The 23322-nt window shown below is 47.4% G+C and overlaps 7 protein-coding genes across 7 annotated transcripts; 4 read left to right on the forward strand and 3 right to left on the reverse strand.

Annotated features, from left to right (window-relative positions):
- The first annotated feature begins 562 nt into the window (after positions 1-562).
- N7446_013063 (uncharacterized protein) lies at positions 563-2049 on the forward strand. Its single transcript, XM_058521805.1, has 3 exons — positions 563-1223; positions 1278-1578; positions 1630-2049. The coding sequence occupies exons 1-3, from the start codon at positions 981-983 to the stop codon at positions 1950-1952; spliced, it is 867 nt and encodes a 288-aa protein (XP_058365282.1). The 5' UTR covers positions 563-980; the 3' UTR covers positions 1953-2049.
- An 844-nt stretch (positions 2050-2893) lies between these two features.
- Positions 2894-4842, forward strand: N7446_013064 (putative GABA permease (Uga4); the record flags this gene model as incomplete). Its single annotated transcript, XM_058521806.1, has 6 exons — positions 2894-2975; positions 3054-3199; positions 3258-3305; positions 3363-3510; positions 3576-4577; positions 4631-4842. 6 exons carry the CDS (start codon positions 2894-2896, stop codon positions 4840-4842), a joined length of 1638 nt encoding a protein of 545 aa, XP_058365283.1.
- A 467-nt stretch (positions 4843-5309) lies between these two features.
- On the reverse strand, positions 5310-5864 carry N7446_013065 (putative GPI anchored protein; the record flags this gene model as incomplete). Its single annotated transcript, XM_058521807.1, has 1 exon — positions 5310-5864. The coding sequence occupies one exon, from the start codon at positions 5862-5864 to the stop codon at positions 5310-5312; it is 555 nt and encodes a 184-aa protein (XP_058365284.1).
- Positions 5865-7031: 1167 nt separating this feature from the next.
- N7446_013066 (glycoside hydrolase family 55 protein) lies at positions 7032-9913 on the reverse strand (the record flags this gene model as incomplete). Its single annotated transcript, XM_058521808.1, has 3 exons — positions 7032-8660; positions 8711-9362; positions 9414-9913. 3 exons carry the CDS (start codon positions 9911-9913, stop codon positions 7032-7034), a joined length of 2781 nt encoding a protein of 926 aa, XP_058365285.1.
- Positions 9914-12294: 2381 nt separating this feature from the next.
- N7446_013067 (cysteine proteinase) lies at positions 12295-12843 on the forward strand (the record flags this gene model as incomplete). Its single annotated transcript, XM_058521809.1, has 1 exon — positions 12295-12843. The coding sequence occupies one exon, from the start codon at positions 12295-12297 to the stop codon at positions 12841-12843; it is 549 nt and encodes a 182-aa protein (XP_058365286.1).
- Positions 12844-16842: 3999 nt separating this feature from the next.
- On the reverse strand, positions 16843-17499 carry N7446_013068 (uncharacterized protein; the record flags this gene model as incomplete). Its single annotated transcript, XM_058521810.1, has 5 exons — positions 16843-16913; positions 16980-17108; positions 17173-17188; positions 17250-17306; positions 17368-17499. 5 exons carry the CDS (start codon positions 17497-17499, stop codon positions 16843-16845), a joined length of 405 nt encoding a protein of 134 aa, XP_058365287.1.
- Positions 17500-19126: 1627 nt separating this feature from the next.
- Positions 19127-19867, forward strand: N7446_013069 (uncharacterized protein; the record flags this gene model as incomplete). Its single annotated transcript, XM_058521811.1, has 3 exons — positions 19127-19172; positions 19267-19679; positions 19739-19867. 3 exons carry the CDS (start codon positions 19127-19129, stop codon positions 19865-19867), a joined length of 588 nt encoding a protein of 195 aa, XP_058365288.1.
- Between the last annotated feature and the right edge of the window lie 3455 nt (positions 19868-23322).

A 23322-nucleotide genomic window follows, 5' to 3' on the forward strand; every position in this document is an offset into this window, starting at 1 on the left:
TACATCGGTACAGTGCCGAGTGTGTCTTGGCAGTTCGGGCCATACTGAAGTAATACGTTTCTCGTGACTAACAATCCCTTAGAAGCTGGATATTCACATGGATCAACACAGGAAGCAAACTTAGTGCGCCGGGTGTTTAACCGTTTTGGGGTTCCTTATTAATGCTTGAGAGTCGACGGAAACGACATCGAGCATTCAACTTGGAAGTGTGTCAATTAAGCGTTTAGCAGATCCCATCGTCTTCCAGATCTCACAGGTGTCAGTTAATCATCTGTGCAATACAGACGGTGAACTCAGCCGCCAAACCTTAATGAGCTCTATGAGTCGTTGATTAATCGCTAATTTCATACCAATTGAAGGGCCCGCCCAATGACAGCTTCCTGGGAAAGGCGGGGTCAGTCAATGCCGATCATGAGTGGAAGAATCTATTGAAGACTCGCGTGGTTCGCCGAAGGTCTAGACAATCGATGTCGCCGTTTTCGGAAGGCCGGCTGGTCCCGTCCCGTAACAGTAGCTTGTTTACTCCTAATAAGCCCTGGAGGGCTCAATCGCACATGCTGACCTCACCATTCGACATCTATACATCCATGGACCACTCAAAGCCACAACCCATTCAAGGTGGACGCCCTGGCCAAGACGACGAATTGTTGTTGAATAAGCGAGTTCAGTGGCTGTGTCCCCAGTTTGACCCCGATCGATGATACATGGACTGGCCTAGCATGCGTTCGCGGTAGGCAGTAGTGACGTCTGCCATATGCAATGGGGGTACAGTATATAGGTCTAACGATGGAAGAATGGGTGGAATAAAGGAAATGCTCTCACTTTGACAAGATTTTCTGCTGAATCTTGTCCTGTCGGCTCTTGACTTTCTTTAGCCTCTCAATTCCATCTTCATTCACGATGCGGTTCAAGAAGCGCCAATCCGCTGATGTCTCGACACTCGGGGGCCGCCGGGTCCCAACGGACGCGGTCAATTGCCTATGCTTCAGATGCCAGACAAGCTGCGATACAACTTGTTGTGTGTGATGGGCGAGTTCGTGGGAACGTTTTTGTTTCTTTTCTTCTCTTTTGCTGGTACCCAGGTCTCGAATACCCCCATGCCGGCTCCTGGGTCGCCGCCCAATACTTCGAATCTGCTGTACTCGGCACTTTCTTTCGGTTTCTCATTGACTGTCAATGTCTGGGCGTTCTTCCGTGTGACTGGTGGTCTCTTCAATCCAGCGGTAAGAAAGCGGCAATAAAAAGAGAAAGGGATAATGGTAGCTGACAATTAACAGGTAACTCTCGCACTTTGTGTCACTGGCGGCATGCCCCCTTTACGTGGGTTGTTTGTTTTCCCAGCTCAACTGGTCGCTGGAATTGCAGCTGCAGGTGTAGTGAGCGCACTATTCCCAGGACCGCTGAACTGTGCAACTCGTCTGGGTGGTGGAACGTCCATTTCGCAGGGTCTCTTCATTGAGATGTTCCTCACCGCGCAACTGGTGATCGTCATTATCATGCTAGCGGTCGTGAAGCACAAGTCCACCTACTTGGCTCCAGTAGGAATCGGTCTGGCATTCTTCGTGGCGGAAATGATCGGTCAGTAGTATGGCTCCCCTTTACAACAACTCACCTAACACTCCATTCCAGGTGACTATTATACCGGAGGATCCTTGAACCCCGCGCGCTCCTTGGGACCAGATGTAATTAACCGAACATTCCCCGGATATCACTGGATCTACTGGGTCGGCCCTCTGCTCGGTTCCCTCCTCGCCTCTGCCTTCTATCACCTCCTGTGCTTCGTACGCTGGGAGAATATCAACCCGGGTCAGGATTACAATGAGCAGGAGTTCAGAGCGAGAAAGGAGTCAATGGCTCCTTCGGAGAGAACCATGACCGACCAGGTTCATTCCGATGATGTTCCTGAGCAGAGCCAGCCTAATCGGGAGATCCTTCCTGATCAACAGGTTTAGTGGGGCGTAGTCGGCCACAGATCGTCATCTTGCAGTTAGCTCGTCTGTCTGCAGGTGGTATTGATCATTGATGACGTGGGCTCATTTGTTGGATATGTAATGTCACTACTATATACAGAGCTGAAGTGGGGCATGTATGTCTGTGATAATAAGTCTGAGGATGGCGAACAGCATTTACATGCCGTCTGCATTTTTCCTTCGAAGATTCTTAGGGGAGGTAATTGTCCAGGGATGTTACTGGCCAGACGAGATCGAAATAAACATTCATTCTGGAACAGAAGAAACAAATGTTGAGAGCTTGGGAAAGCAACGGGGCAAACCCGTAAGCACCGACTAAGATGTGAAATTTGAGTCACCGCACACCTCCACTGGCGCTGGTTAACAAATAGCTTCCACGCAAAAGGCGTGAATGGAAATCAGTCACAGCCTTGTCATTCCAGGCAAATTGAGCCGAGCATGGACTGCGAGATGCGTACTACGACACGTAGTGTGCTCTGAGATCTGACAGCATGCTGCCGTCAGACCGTATCCAAAGACTCCGGGAGTGAACAAACAACGCAAATCAATAGTCACCCGTTCAGACCTCCAGGATGCCAAAGAGTCGCGAGGATGAAGTGGAACTAAATCGTGGACATGCATCAATCCCCATGCCGCAAGGGCGTGGAATCCCCAACTGATTCGCCAATCTGACAGCATAGCAGACCCTCCCACTCCTCTTTTCTGCAGGATTAACTGCATCAATTATTGGCGGAGTCTCATGAAGGAGGATCGATAATTGGCTATTTCAGCGTTGGCGCTAAAAGAGTATTTGCAAGATCCACAATCCCTGGCCCTTGTGAATGCCTCGACTGCAGCTTGCCTTACTTTATCGTATTAAAGCAACCATAATCCCTGCCATGTCGGTCCGCGATCAACCAGATACAACCTGAGTCGAGTCCAAAATGGACACCAAGACTACCGACCCCGAGTTGGTCGCGTCGACTGACGCGTCGAGCACTGATCCAACCGACGTGCAACTGCTAGGTATGAAGCATTAACTCAGTATGCTCTTTTTTCGCGGGGAACACCGGTCGGGATGTTAGTTACTGATCCTCTGTCTAGCCCGTATGGGCTACAAGCAGGAACTCCGCCGACAATATTCCACACTGCAGGTGTTTGCGATTGCATTTAGTATTATGGGCTTGGTGCCCTCGATTGCGTCGACACTCTCGTTTTCTCTGCCGGCAGGTCCAGTGGGCATGGTTTGGGTATGGGACCAATCGTATATTGGTTAGTGCGCTCGATTGACTGGCTTTTGCGATACAGGGATGGTTCACAGCGAGTTTATTCATCTTGTTGGTCGGGCTGGCGATGGTATGTCCCGGTTGCGGATCTGGCTCTCTGTTGAACTATGGAGCTAACATCCGCCAGGCCGATCTTGCTTCTGCGATGCCCACAGCTGGAGGGCTCTATTTTTGGACTCATTATTTTGCTGGACGTCAATGGAAGAACCCGCTTAGCTTTCTGATCGGGTACAGCAATACACTGGGCCTAATTGGAGGGATGTGCTCCGTGGACTGTGAGGATGATCATTGCATATTTCCGTCGCTGTCAATCACTCTGCTTACTTTCCTCGCGGTGTAGATACCCTCGCCCTCATGATCCTCTCCTGTGTATCGATCGCACGAGACGGATGGTCCGCCTCGCGCGGTGTCATTTATGCTGTTTTTATCGGACTGGTCCTTTTACACGGAATCTGCGCCTCCCTAGGTGGCCGTTTTATGCCAAAGATCCAGACATTTTGCATCTACATCAATGTCGCGCTCGTTGTTGCGACAGTGATAGCACTGCCAGTTGGAAAGGTCACCCGCGGCGGATCTCTCAACTCAGGTCATTTCGTCTACCGCCATATTGACAACGAAACAACCTGGCCGACCGGATGGGCATATATGCTCGCATGGCTAGCCCCAATCTGGTCTATCGGATCATTCGATTCCTGCGTGCATATGAGCGAGGAAGCTCTGCACGCTGCCAGAGCCGTACCTCTCGGAATTATTTGGTCGGCTGGCTCTGCAATCGTACTTGGGTTTTTGGTTCTCTCTATCATCGCGGCCACTATGAATCCGGATGTGAGCGTGACATTGAATACAGGTTTTGGTCAGCCAATGGCTCAGATTTATTATGATGCGCTGGGCAGAGATGGTGCTTTGGTATTTATGGCTATACTCTGCTTCTCTCAATTCCTCATTGGCCTCAGCTTGATAGTTGCAGCTTCTCGTCAGGCTTGGGCCTTTTCTCGCGATGGTGCACTTCCTTTTTCTGGTTTCTTCCGACATGTAAGTGAGCGGATTAAGTACCAGCCTATTCGCGTCATTTGCGGTATCGTGGTCGTCTGCCTTGTGTTGGGCTTGCTATCCTTGATCAACTCAGCTGCTGCCAATGCTCTCTTCTCGCTCTTTGTCGCGAGTAATTACCTCTCATGGGGCACACCGATATTTTGTCGCCTGGTCTGGGGCCAGGATCGCTTTCGCCCTGGCGAGTTCTATACTGGCCGATTTAGCAAGCCGATTGCATGTGTGGCTGTTGTCTACCTGCTCTTTGGTGTTGTTCTATCTATGTTCCCAACCGCGGGTCCCAACCCATCTCGTATGTCACTTCCCATCAAACATATGATACAATGGCTAACTCTGATCTTATAGCATCGAATATGAATTACACCATCGTCATCAATGGCTTTGTCTGGGCTGGCTGCATGATATACTACTTTATCTTTGCGCGACACTGGTATACTGGACCACAGATGACTGTTGGTGAGAACGCGTCTACCGTTTCGAATAATACTATCGGTTCTTCGGTAGCTTCCTGTTTCAATGGAAACGGACCTGCCGCTGACGGACGTAAGGGGGATTAAATCGTCCTTGTTATATTTAGTTAATGCGTCTCCTTACGACGTGTCTGATACCCATGATACTTAAATTGTAACAACCCTCATTTGGCCCTCCGTTGTGGCTTGGAATCCAACACAAATCAACGCATCTCAACGGCAACCACAGCCGGGTTTGACCCCCTTAGCGCAGGGCACACGCCACCCGGTATTGGCATCGACGAGTATGATCTCGGCAAGGACGACGATAGTTCAAAAACTGCACATTTACGAGGAATGATGAAACTTCAATACGATATAGGTTGATTGCAATGTACTTAATGTACGATAGAGGGATATATGTACAATTTTACAATAAGAACGCCGGCATTAACCTGCTTTTCCCATATGCGAGCCAGCAAGATGTAAATAAATAGTCAAGGAAAGTCGTCAATGATCAAGAGCAGCCGCCAAAGATAGAACCCGAAAAATAAAAATCATCGAGTATCAGTGTTTTACAGGGCAACCATAAAACCCAGGACACCAGCCATACCAGCGGCAGCAGCGCCGATAGCGGTAGGGCGAGCGAAGGCACCGTTGCCAGAGGTGGAGGAAGAGCCAGTGGCAGACCCGCTGGAAGAGCCAGTAGAAGAGGCGTCACTAGAAGAGCCGGTGGTAGTAGTCATGGTGGTGGACAGGGTAGCAGTGGCTGAGCCCTCGGAGTTGGTAAGGGTGTGGCCAGTGACCCAGGTGGAAGCCTGGCTACGAGCGTCACTGGCACGGCTGGCGGCATCAGAGCCGATGGAGCTGGCCTCGCTCTCGGCAGCAGTGGCGGCTGCGCCAGCAGCACCGGTCAGGGTTGACACGGCGGCGGCACCACCGGTGTGCACGGCGTTGGCAATGGAGGTGGCTTCAGAGGCGGCCTCGGAGCCGATGGACTGGCCGTCGGCCTTGGCGGTTGAGTAAACGCCTTCGGCTCCCGTGACGATGTCGTTGATGTTGTCAACGACGTCTGGGGAGGCCATGGCGGCAGTGGCCAGGAAGAGGGCGGAGAGGATGGAGAACTTCATTGTCGATATGTATAGAGGATTGGTATATAGATTGAGGAGGTTTCGTGGCGAAGAATTGAGTTTGAGATTCAATGGATGATAGTCAGATAATCTGGGGGAAAGGGGGACTCTTTATAAAATTTCGATGAAGGAGCAGCTCCCGTCCCAAGTTATTGATAGAAACAGCGGAGTTTAATTGCGACTAGTTGGCTAGGCAGCCGAATGAGACAGTGGCAACATGACCTCAGCCTTGTGAATAGCAATCCTCACGTCGATCGCAGGGTCCGCTCAGGGATAGGGGACCAGTGCTGAGCTGGCAAAATGCATGGGATGTCCCGCCATGCAATTTTGGGTAAGCCCATCGTCATTTCGGGGCCCACCGAGTATTATGGGCGCAGCGATGTGGCTGTTTGGGGCCGTTTCATCGTCCCGGGACAAGACCGGCAAGATCTAGCCTGCATAGTCTTGCAGGAGCTTGTATTGTACCTGCTTCCATGTACCCCATGCGATGCAGCACAGCCAACACAGTTTTAGAAATTCTCACCTTAGGAATTTGGTTGCCTTTCCCGTCCCTACAACTTGCCGGGACCCCCGGCAGTCCCACAGAGTCCCCTGAGTATTTGGTGCCCACCGTGGAACGTCTCCGCTGATCAGCTGCGCACAAGCTGCGTGAGTGGTTGACCACGAGATGAGTATTTCCGAGACGGTGGGTCAACTTAGGTTGGATAAATCGGGCTTGGCGTCCGTAATTGTCGAAGGCAATAATTTGCTGTTAAGGAGCCTTCAATGCCGTTGTGATTGCTCTCGTTTGAGAAAAGCCAAGACTTGAGGTGACGCGTTCCTGTTTTGGAACCGTTATTTGCAAGGGCAGGGCTGACCTGTATCAATGATTCGTCGTGGATTGAGTGGCGCGGTGCTCGGAGCCCGTCGGATTGGAGTGTGAGGCGCATGATCACGTGAGTGTGGCGATGCTCGATATAAAAAGAAACAGAAAAAAGGCTTGAACGGCACACGTCATGGAGTATACATCCTACATAATACTTGGTATTGCTTGCCATGCAAAACTATGGTGCCTAGTTCTTTACATTCAGGGTTGTATTGATGAATCTTCTTATTAATAATTAATCTAGCTAAGTGTACAGCAAAATGCATATGTCCAAATGATGCAATAAAACGCCACGTCCAATATCAAGTCGTGAACTGGCCGTAAACCTGAATTATAGCTTCCCATCCACCCTTATGATTGGATTCACGCGGGTTGGTCTTATTATCAAGAACCATCACATCCGTCATACGCGTGCTGATTGAGTACCAGACCAGGTTTGTTGGGTTGTTCGTCACTCGCATCATGTTGGATTGGCAATTACCACTGCAGGGCTCGTTATACAGACCGTTCCAGTAGCCATCGAAGAAGGCCCAGGCTGCCGAATTGTATAGCGCGACATCAGATCCTCCGTCCACGTTTGTTGCCAATGCAGTACGGCACTTCTGGTCCTCTGTGGCGCACCACGAGAAATCAGGGTCACCGTATTTCGGTTCCGGTGCCCAGGGTGCTGGTGCAGCCTCGTACTCGCCCTGGCCCTGCATATATGGAGTCTCTGTTTGCAGAAGCCCGGCGAAGACGTTCTTCGCGTTGTGGAAGTTATAGTTATACAACCAGTGGTGCTCAGAACCAGTGCCGGTGAGCCATGTGCCTTTGGTTGCTTCGACCAAGATACCACGGCCAGTGGAGATGATGGTCAGGATGGACTCGCTGTCTAGGTTGTGATCGGCCGTCCAGCCCCAGAAGTTCTCGATGTATGCAGATGACGACTCGGTCAGGTGCATCACCATGAAGGCAGCCATGCAGTTTTTGGGGTCTTGCGACGTGCAGGCACCAGAGATACTGGTTTCGGCTGTACCACCAACGGTAGCCATGGTGTTCCATAGACCAACTTCACCTGGCTCGTTGCCTGCGGCATTGATCTCAATAAGCTTGGCACCAGGTAGGATCTCTCCCACGGAGAATCGCATATCCTGGATCTCAATCAGACCAACATCACCTGGGTTGCCAAGCTTAACAACTGCTCTTGGGTTGCTGACATCTTTGAAGTTGTCACCGTATCCAGAGATTACAGGCCATGCTTCTCCCACAATGCGAGTTCCGACAGGAACGAAGATCGTATCAGATACGCGGTAAATACCGAAGGGGATGTAGGTCACTTTGCAAGATTCGGCATTCTCAGCCAAAATAGCGTTGAGTGCTTTGGTATCGTCGGTTTTACCGTCTCCCTTGACTGTGTATCCTGGGACGGTCTTCACGTTGACAATTTCGGCAGAGTGATAGTCTTGATAGGTAGGTTGTGCCTTGGTGAAGAACTTATCGCCGACAAGAAGCTGAGGAGAGCGCTCAGTGCGCCACTCGACACCAGCCTCATATTTCGTGGGAACGACTGTACCCCAGACCCATGTTTCGATATGAGAGGTAGCAGCCAATGCCACGTGTCCTGCTGTATCGACTGCAATAGCATTTTGGCTATTGTGCTTGAGATTCTGGATCAGGAACTGGCTGTTCTGCTTACCATGGTCTTGGGACGAGTCGTAGAATCGGATTACAGGGCCGTTGTTCGTGGATATGGAGTCGAGAAGCACCAAACTGCCCAAGCCGTTGCCAGTCATGTCAATACCAGTGCCACAACTGTCGAACGTGGCACCTTGAAGAAGTACTGTCCAGCCACCTATAGCATGGAATCCAGTTTTACATGCTTGGAAATAGATATTTTTGAAGTTCACCTGCTGGTTCGAGTTTCTGATCCCAACAGCTCCACCAATAATGTCCTGTTTTATGTTAACTTGGTTCTGTCTTTAGGCGATCCGGATTTACTTACCACGTCAGTTACAGCAATCGTGGAACCGGCTTTCAAATCAATGCCGGTGTGGCCAGTTGATTGCAGTGGCATGCGGATCTTGACGTTTGTCAATCCAGAACCCTGCGCAACTCCCCACTGGAGAGCAGTAAATCCACGGGTCGCGTCGAGGGCAGTGGTGTCCAAGATGACGTTCTTGAGAAGCATTGCAAAGCTGGTCTCGGGTGCGCCGTTTTTCTCGTCGTACCCCATAATGAGATGGTCACCTTTGAAACCTGGAGCGGCCTTGAGGACAGGAGGGTTCAACGGGTTTCCGACGATGATGGTTCCAACCGTCAGACTAAGAGTGCTGCCAAGTTTATACTCACCCCCGGGAAGATAAACCTCAGCGGGATAGCGAGTAACGCCATGACCCTTTCGGCTGCCGCCAGCGCCATCGTCGTCGATGGCCTTTTGCAGCTTGGCAGTTTGATCTCCAGAGCCATCGTTGACAACTGAATAGTCCATAACGTTACGGAATACTGGATACCGCTCCGTTGAGTTAACAAATGGGGCAATACCTGCTCCCTGATTATTGTGATCTTGATCATCAAGCCAGAAGACTTCCGGGGACTTGGCCGCAGGGCCGGCGCATGTCTTTGTTGCAGGAGCGAAGACCGGATGAATTGTGGACCTAAAGGTGTGGTTAGCTATGAATAAGCCGCAGTGCGAAATGTAAACCTACGTGGCTGGCGCGGCGATGCCGTTCCCTGTCGGCGAGGGCGCTCCCTTTGAAGAACTGGGCTTTGCTGATGGCACGCTAGTTGTTGAAGATGCACTCGCCAGCGTTGTGTGATCCGCGGGCTTCGTCCGTACGGTTTTGGATGTTATTGATGACATGCCAGTTGTTGGAGATGCACTCGCCAACGTTGTGTGACCCGTGGGCTTCGTCCGTACGATGCTGGATGTTGCTGATGAAACACAGGTCTCTTCTGCTGACCTCGTTACCGACAACGATGGAGAATTCGGAACCCAGTCCACGGACGTCGTTGAAGTTGACGGTGCACCAGTCAGTCCTGCCAACGAAGATGCCAGAGCCCAGTCAAAGAACGGATACGATCCGTCTGCCGATGGAGCAGCGATACGCGGCGATTCAGATGAGCGAACCAGGTGAAGAGGAACGGTAGCACTGGATGCCGTTGAAACAACAGCTGCAACTGCAGCACAAGATGACAGACCCCGCATATTCAATTCTTGACCGTGATCTTGGCCCTGAACAATACACGAAAGCAGTAACGGGAAGAAGGATTAGAACGGTTGAGAATTAGAAATACCTTTCAAACAAATGTCAGACTAAGCAACTGTCACCATGCAAGACGTGTTGGTATGGGCGGATCAAAATAACTTGTATCTGGAATGTTTGCGTGGTTGTCGTCGCATACTAACTGGCCGGGTGAAAGAGCCAAGACGTTGTTGATCGGCATCCCTTGCAAATCCCGGGAGTTGGAGGCCTGTTAGAGAACCAAACAACTAGAGTAGCTTTGTTCGCTGCCGTATCTCGCCAATTCTATTATCCAATGAAAAGGTGTAGTCTAGGGTTTCTACAAGTCCAATGTGGGGTTGTAGATGTCGCTGTTGTGGTTTTTCCTAAATGGGATTGGTAGCGTCTCCTAACCTATACCATTGTTAACCGTTGTTAGCCCCAAGATTCACATCCCAGATCAGATAGTTTCAATTAATATCAGCATCAATTTAGTCTGCTGAGTTATCCCTCACTTAGCTTTTAACTGAAAATGATCTAATAACATTAAAAGCCGGGTAGAGCGTCAAATGTTTTACCGTAATCCGCACTAGACCGAGCTGTCAATATATAACTTATATCTTTGACAATCATGCTTAAACACTACAACTCTTTTTGTAAGAGATGACCAATATCTTTTCTTGGAAAGCAGACATGCTTTATATATTTACTCAACTCCCGCTAATCGTTGGTGATAATTGAGCTAGTATGGTTGTGAGATACCTTTAATATTAGTGCCATTAACTTATTCACTTCGATGTTGAAGATAGCGCCAAGACCTCAGGACCTTTCACAGCCCAGACCCAGATGGTAGCAGTTCATCATCTGCATAATGGGGCCACCGCGTTACCCCTTGCGTTTCCTAGACTCAATGGTGTTGTTGTCTCAGTAGCGTTCCGCGCTTCCCTCACATACCAACGGTAACGACGCAACGGCGAACATGCTCCCAGTTCTAAATAATCATGTTTAAAATTATCAACGAGGCCACGTCAATATCCATGTACCTGCCCACGAAAGGCGCTAAGTCACTAACTGATGCTGACATGAATTTCAGCCGACTCACTTCCGGGGACTAGGAGCCCAGGCATCACTACTTGATGGAGTGGAACATCACCTGAGGTCGGAAAAACACGCAAAAGAAGGAAACATTCAATACAAACGAAAGCTTTAGTTGATTTGAATAATGAATGGCAACGGTGTCCTACTTTGTCTAGCCCCGTTTAAACCTGTTTTAATTCATCGGCCTATCGAGGAGTCTGCAAAGAGATCTCCTATGTGGAGAAAGGTTACATATTTACCGGAATACTATAGAATACATTTCCAGATATCGCATGAAATTCACGGCCGAGTAATAGGTTGTCAGTGAAAACAGCAAATTATGCAAAACTCACCATTTTCAATGACGATAACAATGGTGAGTCAGCTAATCACAAGGGACTCGGCATGAGCTTTCTCTTGATGGTTGATAGCTTTTATGTGGCCATCTGGCGTTAACGTATTCGGCAGGCAAGCGAGTAGTCCAGCTAGAATACCACCTTGAATGCGAAACTTGATAATTGTATACCTCAACAACCAACCCTTTTTAAAGATGTAATATTAGAACTAATCTCTTACTATCCTATGCATGAGCCGGTCACAAGTGGGGGGCTGACGTCGCGCAGTCACGATAGTAAGCTAAATTGGATCTGTCAACTAGTCCATGTGTCCTCTGCAGGCTGAAGAGTTCCCCTGAATTGCTCTCATGCGTTAGTCAAAACATTGAAACTTGACTTGGGCATTTTTTTTTTGGCCCAAAATGAGCTCTATCATCGACTTATCCCTGCGGTCGACCTATTCACCGGGAGCAGCTCAACCGGTATTTTCACGAAATCAATATCCCTTCGCATCTGCGGGCATAATTATGGCCGATCAATGGGGATGCAAGTACTAACAATGTGGTCGCGTCGTCTCACTTAGAAGCATTGCAACGGTATCAACTGGCATCCCGGCCCTTCGAGAATTCCGATTTGCATTACTCAGCACACCGAAGTATTTCTACAGACCCCAAAGCCTTTTCAAGAAAATCATTGATTCACAATCCCATGGCGGCGGATATTGCATGGAGAACAATACCCTATTTGGGACGGTATTGCACAGTCTGGAACACAGTATCACCTCAGTTGGAGGTCGAGTGAACGAAGCTGCACAGCCAATGTCTGCATCGAGAAACTGGAAAGGCCCTAAATATGACGGAGAATATGAGTGTCCTCTTCATCCATGTGTTGTAGAAGATGGAAAGCTCTTTTGAACCTTTGCCTGTGACTGACCATCCAACCAAAGGAACCACATGGTTAACATTGCCACTATTGGAGATCAGAAATACCTGATAGATGTAGGGTTTGGCTCAAACGTGCCTCACAAACATATCCCCCTCATCCAGAATTATGAGTTTCACAATAACGGAGATTTACATGGGCGCGTCATTTATGGACCGATCACCCAGCATACGAGAATGGGACAACAACTCTGGCAGTATGAGATTCGCATAGGGGACAGCGCATGGACTCCTGCATATTGCTTTGCCGGGAGGGAGTTCCTTCCGAAAGACTTCACGATAATGAACTACTTCATGAGCACGAACCGCGCAAGCTGGTTCACCTTTCATGTCGTATGCGTCCGGATGTTGCTAGACGAGGAGGGTGAGAAAGTCGTGGGCGATCTGACTCTGCTTAATGATACGATTGAAAGACACTTCGGAGCAACACCTGAAGTGTTGCAATCTTCCACCTCTGACGAGGAACGCGTCGCAGCTCTCGAGAAATATTTCCAAATTACTATCTCTGAAATGGACAAGGAGAGTATTCGACATACCATTTCAGAGACTTTAAGACTTTGATTGGCGACGAGAGCTACTGATTCTTCTGCATGCTATTTCTGTACTGGCAAGATATAGATATAAGTTGTATTCGATCTGACAAGTCATCACTATTATCGAAATCTCCATAGTACGCAGCAGTATTTGATCAAGAAATTGTCCAAGTTAGTAAGTAGATGAGATTGTTAGAGCTTCCGACAATGAATATCCCGATAGATTGGATTGTGGCGAAATGACGCAGAAGGCACAAAAAGATAGCAGGCAAAGACAATGACGACAAGCTCTCCTCATCTAAGCTGGTTGACAGATGTGAAGAAGCCGACATTGTGCGGTGCATATGGGAGACTGCCATTCGAAAGCACCAGACGACCATGCCACCGACAGCGCGTCTCTCAAACTAGCTTTAGCAATCTTACTTTTCATGGTGAACTGGCTCACTACAGCTTCTGTGGACTTGCAAAAGAGTTGCAAATTCCACAGAGGGATATATCCCTCGGCCTGCAGGGAAAGGCAGGACAACATGAGAAGGCTCAAAGCGTTGCAAAGCTAGACGACTTTACTAAAGTAGAGTTGTCGCTTGCATTGGGATCTTGATTCGAAGACTGACTGGGCCTAACATCATCCTCACACCAAACCCCTAACGTATCCTTGATAGGCGGCCCCACACTTGCATTTACGCCTTAGGATCTAGCAGCGTATAAGAAGTCCTTAGGCAGTTCCTTGACTTTCTTTAGCAACCGTTTTCTTAACCGTACCTTTGACCGACGCTTTTGCAGCCGCCTTCGTGGGCCCGCGTATGGCTGCCTGTGCCACGTCACTCAGCCCCGGAATCGCACCTGCGATGGCGGATAGTCCGAGATCAATGCCTAATCCGGCCTAGTTAATCTTATTCCCGGTAGCTAGATCATATCCGACTGAAGTTGCGAGATCGGTCGCGACGCCGACGGCGATGGAAACACCCACCTTAGGCCTCGCCATTACCCCTGGGTAAACGGGTTTTACCCAACCCATACCCATTCCTTGGCGGGTTTTGGGTTCAAAGTTCAGACCCAGGGTCGGGTACGGGTTTGATATTAGACCCGTACCTAACCCGCGGGTTACCCACAGGTTGATAAACAATGCAAACATAGATAATCTCGTGATATACATAAATTGTGCATTTCTGGGCTGTATTTATATGTATTTAGCTTACAGCGGTATACTTTTGAAGGAACAAGATTGAGTGTGAATAGCTTCAATTGCCTGACTAAACTAATAAACTATAAACTGATCATTATGATGCCGTGGGCGCTTTCTAGATCTTCTAGAGACACGCTGTTGGGTCTCGGGTAGAGGAACCTCTTCCTCGTTGTTATCACTATATCCTTTAATACCCGATTTAGACTTCCGCATGACCTAACCTAACCCGGACCTAACCCGGACTAGGTTAGGTTTTTGGTCGGAGTCTTCGACCTAGTACTAGGTCTAGGGCCCTAAGTTAGGTTATAAATGTTATGAATAAGCTAACGTTAATACCCGTGACTATATAAGTTATGAATTTTTGGGCTATAATATTAAGTATTCTAAGGTACGTTAAAATATCTAACGGCCGTCGGAATTTAGGCCTATTTATAAAACTCAAGTTAGCGAATAGTAGAGTTTAAATTGATTGATTATCTAGCTATACTACTAACTAGTGGTACTTAAAGATATTATTATCCCGACCCTTACGCTTCCGTCCTAAGGCACGTACCTAGGTGCTGTTTCCTAGTAGTGGTAGCTAGGATTTTGTGAGACCACGCATACAGTCTCTACGTTTAGATAGGTAAGCGAGGTAGATGGCCTAGTTATGCGTGTTTTACAATAGGGTAAGAGTACAAAGTCATACCTAATTTCGAGAACTACTGTACGTATCTCCAAGTTTTTGGTGCTCCACGGCCCAACCCAAAGCGCACTAGCTCAGTTTAGGGTGCTTTCCCCATCATACCGTATCTTTGCTGAGTCAGATCGAATTTAAGTGCAGTATCACTGCTTTATTCCTTGATTGCTTTCTAGAGCCCTGATTGGCAAGCACTTTATACCATATTCGGAATAGCTGCGGGACTATCAATGTCTCGATAGATTATTCTTTCACATCACCGTACGCGATAGCAGCCGAATATGTAAGAAAATTCAGGAGCGGTCTAAATACCCCCTGTTGGGGTACATAGGAAGCGATAGTGGTGATAAACGGCACGGCGCTGCAATAAAATAGGGACAACGAGCAGATGACGAAGCAATCACAGCAGCTTAACATGCAGAAATATGCAGATAAAGTCCTACAACCCTAAGCCAAGATGATCTGAAGAAAGCGACAATAATGCAGGTACCAGTGGACAGCAAGACCGAATGAGCGACGTGCGTGACGAAACAGTCCATACGTAGTTATGCCACCTCTTTTTGCAATGTCTCGCGAACAGTACATCCGTGTTGGCTAATTCCCTTTCACTCACTTCGTTCGTTTCAGGGCATGACTCATTGCTACAATACTGTAAGCCTATGGGAGCCTCTTAAAATATTCTCTGCAAACAGCTCAAACTGACGAAAAGGTCTGGCGGCCTCGTAAGAATGCTGTGTTTAGAAAACAGTACTGAGCCTTATAGGAGCTTTCCGCTGCTAAGAAGGCCACTAACCCGATAATTATGAGTTTACTGGAAATTACCACGCCCAGAGACGTAACTGTCAAAATTTCGCTGAATGGAAACAGTCAAACGTCACTGATGACAACCTCTAGCTGCATTTCCACAAGCGTGTGACGTGACACTTGCTGATAGTATTGATCTTGGGCAGGTTTACAAGGATCAAGAACCAGAACGTTTTGTGCCAACGGAATAAAAACAGGTACAGTATCATGATGGGTGGCGCAGAAGAACGGGCTATTTTTAGCAGGCAGGCCTGAAGCTTGAAGGGTCCTAGATGAGATCGGCTTCTACCTCGGCTCTATCATATAAAAACACTTATAGAGACGGTCCACTTGGATCTCGGTGTTTGATTTCTGCTGCATTGATGGGAGAAGACACCTAGAGAGAAGTTCTGTAATGCTGTATTTGCGGAGATAAATTGCAATCGATGATCCTCCAGGTTACCTCCGGACTAGCAGTTTTGAACCCCTCAGCAACAGGTACAAATGGAATTTCGCGCTTCTGGTTCCTGTCAACATACGAAGTAAAACCTCTTGGAGTTGGATGTGTACCTTGTACTTCCATATTCGAAAACAGATTCTCCCACTTACACTCTTAGATAGTTTTGACGAATCACAGGACACACGCCCTAGCATACACCCTTAAGTTATAGAAGAACTGCGTATAAAGGTTCACTTGTGTCGCTGACCGCGTTACTGTACTTGAATGCTACGTCGAAATCTGCCGAAGCAGTACGAATCGAGGATGAGAGGCGACGGCTACAAGAGTTAATGACCAGTTTCTGCAGCGCTGCGGCGAACAGACACTGGCGATTTGAGATTGCAGTCAATCAGTTCGGGCCTTCTCGATTGGATTTAGCCTTGCCGGCTAGCAATCCTCAAGTCTACCGCGTTGGTAGGGCTTGGCGAGGTCCTAGTGTAGTGGAGCGTTGGTAGGCAAGACATTTCGATTGGTTATATGTTACAACGGACAGCCAAACCCCGGTCTTCAACAACAAGCTATCTTGAAGAGCGGAGTCCGTGCAAGGAGTCGGTAACGTACGGTCGCGGACCGACACCTTCGGGAATGGACGAGGTATAAGGTTAAGGATGCCCTTCGGTACTAATCCACTGTGTCTATTTAACATAACGTAATAGCTACGAGGGAGCAAGTAGCAGAATGGAGGCCAAAAACATAAGATTGGAGGCGATATTGAAGGAAAGAATGGCCTTAGAGGGAAGAGGCACGCCCAAAAAGCTCAGCTGCCTAATCTGATCTAGACTAGATCACTGGCACTGAACACTTCATCTCACCATAGACTACACGTTGAGTAGTCTGCAAAGACCCTGGTTATGGGTTCGACCCTGACAACCAGAGTTCTTTAGTCAATTTTCTTTGCGTCTTCATAGCCGTCCTCGCGGTCACGCTTTAAGAACCCGATAATGAACCATTCTGACAAAATCATAATCGTCAGTTCATTTGAAACAAATATGGAGGGAACCACATTAGCCCACATACCGGCCAAACTGAGTTTCTTGTCGCCAGAAACATCTATCCCTGAGAAGGCCTCCTTAATCTCTTTTTTCGCATCCTCTTTTGCCTTAAGCTCATCGAGCACTTTGAGAAGTTCTTGAAGCCCAACATTACCTAACGCATATCTCGTTTCAGCTTTTGCAGCTAAGCTTCGCAGCTGTACACTTATCTAACGTACCGTCAAGGTTTCTATCCTAAACAATCATGTGAGTATGTATGAAGGATTTCTTTGCGGCCAGGGGATGGGCGGCTTACTGCATAGAAGAAAAGCCAAAGCCATTGCTTGATCGAGGTTGCAGAGTAATAAATGTTCTGATTAATGTATCAGAATTTTCAAGATGCTGGAATGAAGCAAAAATCATTTCAAGCTGACCTTGGGAGTTTCTATAATGATCTCTTGCCAGGCCGCGGCTGTGATCTTGCCATTATTTATCTGCTCTTGAGTGAACTTCTTCTTCAAAGCTTCCGCAGTTTGTTTTGGTGTTTTTTCAGTTTTCCAACTCATTGTTCATAGGTTCCTGGTGATGCGTGACAATATAGGTAAAAAAACTCGTTCTTGGATGCTTATGAGAAGTAACAGGGGAACAGCCTCTGCTTTTATAGTACTCTACCCCAGTCAAACTCTAGGCATTTCATGAAGCATACCCATAGAAAAAGATAAAATACTTACAAATTACGGTCAAAATTGAACAGCGATCTGCACCTCCTTCACATATATCATATGTATACTTTGTACTACCTGATGATATATACCACTATCCCAGATGGTGATACGCATGAATTTGCTGCTGGTCAGTGCATAATGTCCATGTACGATATCTGCTCACCGCGCATTACTGATCTACAGTAGAAAGCCATCACTAATTATGACAATTCCCTCTTCCGAGCTAAATTTCATCCGCTAGAGCCGATATCAGTGATCGAACAAATACAGGGTCGCTTCGCTCCAAACAGCAAGCACTGCTGGAAACTGTCAGTGTAGAAGTCGGTGACACTGCTGCATCTAGATACGAAGCTAATCAAACCGAACCGTCACTTTGGTCGCTAGATGATAGGAGCTGTAAGGCTGCTGGGATTGAATGTTTAGCACTTCTAGCAAACAATGTTTGACCGCTATTTAAATATCGTTGTCGACCATTTACACTACATCCTGTACGATGAAATCTCAAGTACACATTATCCACAATTTATGGGATCGACTTCAGCTGGGCAACGTCGCACAACGTAACTCACGAACGCACTTGAAGCATGCATATCCAAAGGTCGATGGTTCTACTTTCTTCTGAAAATCTTCCCCGCAACAAAAATTTTCAATAGTGACCCTTAGATCTATTTGGCGATGCCATTGAGATTTGTGGTTTGGGTTGCATCGTCCCGTAGCCATCTTTTCGGATGTGAGTGGGCGGACTAAACCGAATATGATACTCCTAAAGAGGGCCGACTGTCTCCGCATCGAATTGATTAATATAATACATGAACTTTACGACTATACGGTGTGGAAATCTAGCTATGGCCTGGCGGCCCGTTATGTAACTCATCCGTCAGAGAATTTATATAGACACCCCTAGCTTTGCTAGGAACATCCCTCCATATGTAATTATCTGATTGTAATATGCTACTCTCACCACTTGCTCCTTTCAACTAAGCCTCTTATCCTCTGACTTGTCATTGATGCGGTTGCTTTTGCTTTTTTGTTATAAGATTCACACTGCCCGGTCACTAGGTGCGAGTGCCGTAAGTGGCGGGCAGGTTTTTCGTAGTGATCGACTGGCTTATTGCCACACTACATCAAGTATGGTCTGGAAAGTGACCATCCGAAATTCCAATCACATTCTGCTAGATGGATTGTTACACTGCATAGAATATGAATGGGATCTGGGCATGCTTACCGTATCACGGATTTGATACATCGCTTTCTTGGAGAGAAAATTACCACATATTCAATGCGCATTACTTATGATATATCATAATATCTATCAGCCGGCTTCTAAAATGTGAGACATGAGATTTTGCTGATTCCAGTACTCTAGAAAGGGTGTCGGTCCTGACGTGACGTAGACGAATGTGATACATGGCGTGAACTTGCAGTTTTGACGCCCCTCAATCACATCTACCAATGGCTCATAAACTCTATGGTTTATGACTTCGAGGAACATAAAGAGGAGAAATCGCCGTTCGGTAAAAATGGGGTACATCCTTTCTACCTTCCACGCAACCTAGTATCTTGTTGAATCATCTTATTCTCACCAACATAGCTTCTGACCTTTGTTAGAGGACATTTTGACCCGTGACACCATGGAAATGGATGGCAACATACATTGGAATGGAGCAAGTGGAGATACCGCCAGTGAGATCGCACAAAACAGGGCCAACCTCATGTGTGATGAAATCAGAAAACCTGCTAGAAAGATACAGACAATCAGTGATGCAGAATGGGATAAATGGGTCGAAGAGGCACGGAAGAGAAGGGTCCTCAGGGAAAAGGCAGTGCAGGACGAACAGGTGTTGAAGTACCTGAGAGAAAAACGAATCAAGTTCCAGATGAAGCGAGCCGAAATGTACGAAAATCAACTGGCACGGGATGCCGAACGGGACAATAGGCACCGTCAGTGGTACGAGGCTTTTTTCAACCAATTCCATGATATGGATGACCTTGATGAATTTCCTGCTGGAACATGGAAGGCGGTGTATTCCAGTGTGTCTTGCTGTTGACAAAATTAGATGCCACCTATAACTGGACTCAGGGTACGCCAGAGGTCGGCCTATTGCATAGGCTGCGCAAATTGCAGGATCGCACCATGAAGGATGCAACCGATTACTTTCATGGAGTTGTAACAAGAAAGGACCCCAAAACTGGGAACCAGGTATTTTAGCCTTAACACCGAATTTTAGAAGTGCGAGGCATCAGCTAACCCTTCTGAAACCAGATACCATATTCGCAAGCCCTGAAAGCTGCGTTAGAAGAGCATGTCAAAAGGAACCGCATCATATAAATTAATGCTATTCAATGGGAATGACGCCCAAACGCAATTGATCCAGGATGTCATTGGCTCTGAGTCTATCAGGCTCTTGCTGGAGGAGACGGCGTTTCGGGAATAAGTTACTGTTACCACTCTCGACGTGTCCGCCAAGTCATAGCGACAATCTAAGACAATGAGATCAATGCGCGAGCACAGCAATCAGATTGAAAGGCATCTATGAGTTAAATGGGTGAAACTATGGGTCTTAAGGCCGTTTCTTCGCGAATCAAAAAAGAGGCATTTTCAATGTGATACAGTAACGAGTTTGATTGCTGGGCTGCAGTGGTGTATGTTGAGTAATTGTGTCGTAACGTACTCTTACCGTAACTGGCATCCCTCCCAAAAACCGGCCTCTGTAACCTAAGGCTTTGGAAATAGGTCATAGATGTGGGACTATATTCGGTTAGCACACATACGGTCTTTTCCGCAGTCACTAGCGTGCAGCGCTAATGTTACGTTGAAGCTTTGAGCAGTGAAGTCATTTATGGACTTGTGGAGTGTGATCGGCAATGAGCAGCAGTAGCTGTGTCTATCATTTTAAAATGGCTGTATAGGTACAGTAGGGTCTTCGAAGATATTAATCATTGTAATTCACCGATCTTTCCCAACACGCCAATTTTTCCCGACCCACACATCTCTCTTCCTCATTTCATCACGCTCTCCTCGTCTAGTACTCTACCGTTATTCATCAGTTACGTGCCCCGGTCATATTGTTCAGTACGTTCAATATCAAAAATCTTGTGTAAGAGATTGAGATCTCTCTATCTCTCTGAACGTCTATCCGACGAAGTCATTTCAATTCATCAAATCTGTTGGACGGGGCCAAAAAACATAGCCATCCATTACACACAAATCATACGATTAAACGATCAATCTTGTCCACTACCTTCTATTCCTTACAGAATGACATGGAGCAAGATTGAGACTTCCACATTATTGTTACAGGATGGACGGCTGGAGATGGATGGATGATTTCATTACCCCGACTGCTCGCCAAAGTAGAACCTCAGATTGAGGTACAAGTGTGATAATATTAATCTGTATAAAAAGATCCAGCTATTTGTAGTCGCAGCAGCTCATCTCCTTGGTGCCTAACGTAGTGCCTGCCTAACAGACAGCCACTCCTACATATTGTAGTGGGGGAATTGCTGACTACATAAAGCCACGTGAAGTAGCGGTGTATCAGATGTGATCCCAGGCGCTTGGCAGGGCTCCAAGCCTTGCTGGCTGCCTTACGGCTAAGGCAACTACTCGGGCTGGCTGAGCAAGCCAGGTTGGCAGCTTCGGCAAGCAAGCATTATGTAATTACACAGCGGTGAAACTGGCTAACGTAATTCACAAGCGAGCCGCCACCCCAAGCGAGCCGCCACCCTACCTGTATCTATTTATTTTTAATGCATTTTTCTCAACCAAAACGCCATTAAATTCAATAAGCTAAAAACTAGTTCTATTAGGACATGTAGTCAATTTATGACCCTGAATTCCACATATACTGCACTTTGGTAAGGCTCTCTTACGTGGCTGTGAAGGTGCCGGAGCCGATTCTGCCTCACGGGGGTTTGTGCTAAAACCGCTTGCTCTGGCTGCGCTACTAAGGTAGAGGCCTCTAAAACTGACAGACCTTCTTCGGAAGCTATTTGCTTTTTAGACCGAGTCCTTTTTCGCTTCTTCGTCTCGTTTGCAGCGCGTAATTCGCCTACTTCTTTCTCGAGAATAGCTGCCGATTGTATTGTGATTTGATAGGCTTTTAAAACCTGATTTATCGCGGAGTTAAGCGGGCTTAGTGGGCTTTTTGAACGCGCTTTTAGCAAAGCTTTAATTAAGGAAGCTTGCTTTTGTAATTGTACGTAGTTTGAAGGCGTTTTTGGATCCTACTCGCTTCCCTAGCTCCGGGGGGTGTCGGGGTTCGAAGGCGAATATTAAGCTTCGAGATCACTCGATCCGGACTATAAGGCACTAAACCGGCGGCGGTAAAGCTATTCTTAATAGTCTCCGATTTAAATGCCTCAATTCGCGCGGACGGGTAGGCTTCGAGGAAGTCTAGCTTATCAATGTGGTTGATTCTAGCACGCGTTTTCGATTCGATAAGCCGAGCGTAACCACGCTTTAACACCGCAAAACAGCCGATATCAAGAGGCTATAAAAGGTGAGACGAGTGCGGAGGCATACAAATTGCGATAATATCGTTTTTCTCGTAAATTTCGTCGAATTTCGGGGTTAAATAACTTCCGTGGCCGTCGAGTATCAAAAGTCTATACTTCCCCTTCGTACGCGAAGAAGTAGACGGAATAAAGAGCTTTTGAAGCCACCGAAGTCCAATTTCGTCGGAGGTCCATCCGTTAGGACTAACCTCAAGTCTCTAATCGTCCGGAAGGCCGTCGAACCAAGATTCGATAAAGACTTTGCCCTTAAAAATGATACAAGGAGGAAGCGCCCACCCCGACGCATTTATACATTTAATTGTAGTCACCCACGCGCGGTTTCCGGGCTGTAAAACCGATCGCCGACCGTAATATTCCCTTCTCGTAATAACCTTCGCGGTTGCGATTAAGCCCATAGCAAAACCGGTCTCGTCAAAGTTATAGATGTCGTCGGGGTCAATACCATATTGAAGTATAGTCTTTTAGACAAGCGAAAACCAATCTCTAATTATCTTTGGATCTTCACACTTCGCACGCTCGAAATTGTATCGTTTTGAGAACCGAGATGATAGGATTAGGTGCCTTTTTACGAAGTTTGTAACCCAATTATCGCCGACCGAAAGAGGGAGGTAGATCCACGCGCCGCGAGTAGTAGATCTGCTATTTCTCGTACGGTAGACGGCCGAGGGGCTGCTCCACGTAAATCCATTGAGATAATCCATTTTTGAAGTGTTTCCTCCTCAATTTCGGTCAATTTATGTGAATTTGCGCGTACAGTAGCACGTTCTGTACAGCCAGAGAGGCGGTCGCGTAGAGTTGAACGCGGCACTTCAAAAGTCCGAGCAGCGTGAGCAACAGAGCTTATTTCTTTGTTCTTAATAGCCTGGATAGCTAATAAGATCCTACCCTCTTGCTCTGTACGATTTCGGGGCGATTGGGTACGAATTGGTGGCATGGTAGGTGGTTGAATAAATTAAATGCTAATTTTCGACGCGTTTTTAGGTAGGGTGGCGGCTCGCTTGGGGTGGCGGCTCGCTTGTGAATTACGTTAGCTAGCTCACGTAATGACAACCATGCGATCCATACGGTATCTCACAGGACTATGTGGCATATAAGACTTCCCTGTTCGGAAGATAGCAATTCAGGCACACTTCTCTTCTTCTGCCA

Source organism: Penicillium canescens (genome assembly GCF_028828765.1).
Source record: "Penicillium canescens strain IBT 15451 chromosome Unknown utg000011l_segment0_segment0, whole genome shotgun sequence".
NCBI lineage: Eukaryota > Fungi > Ascomycota > Eurotiomycetes > Eurotiales > Aspergillaceae > Penicillium > Penicillium canescens.

Coding starts and splice junctions, on each gene's coding strand:
- N7446_013063 (XM_058521805.1), top strand. CDS start 981: ATGCTTCAGATGCCAGACAAGCTGCGATACAACTTGTTGTGTGTGATG. Junction 1,224..1,277: donor GTGGTCTCTTCAATCCAGCG/GTAAGAAAGCGG, acceptor GACAATTAACAG/GTAACTCTCGCACTTTGTGT. Junction 1,579..1,629: donor CTTCGTGGCGGAAATGATCG/GTCAGTAGTATG, acceptor ACTCCATTCCAG/GTGACTATTATACCGGAGGA.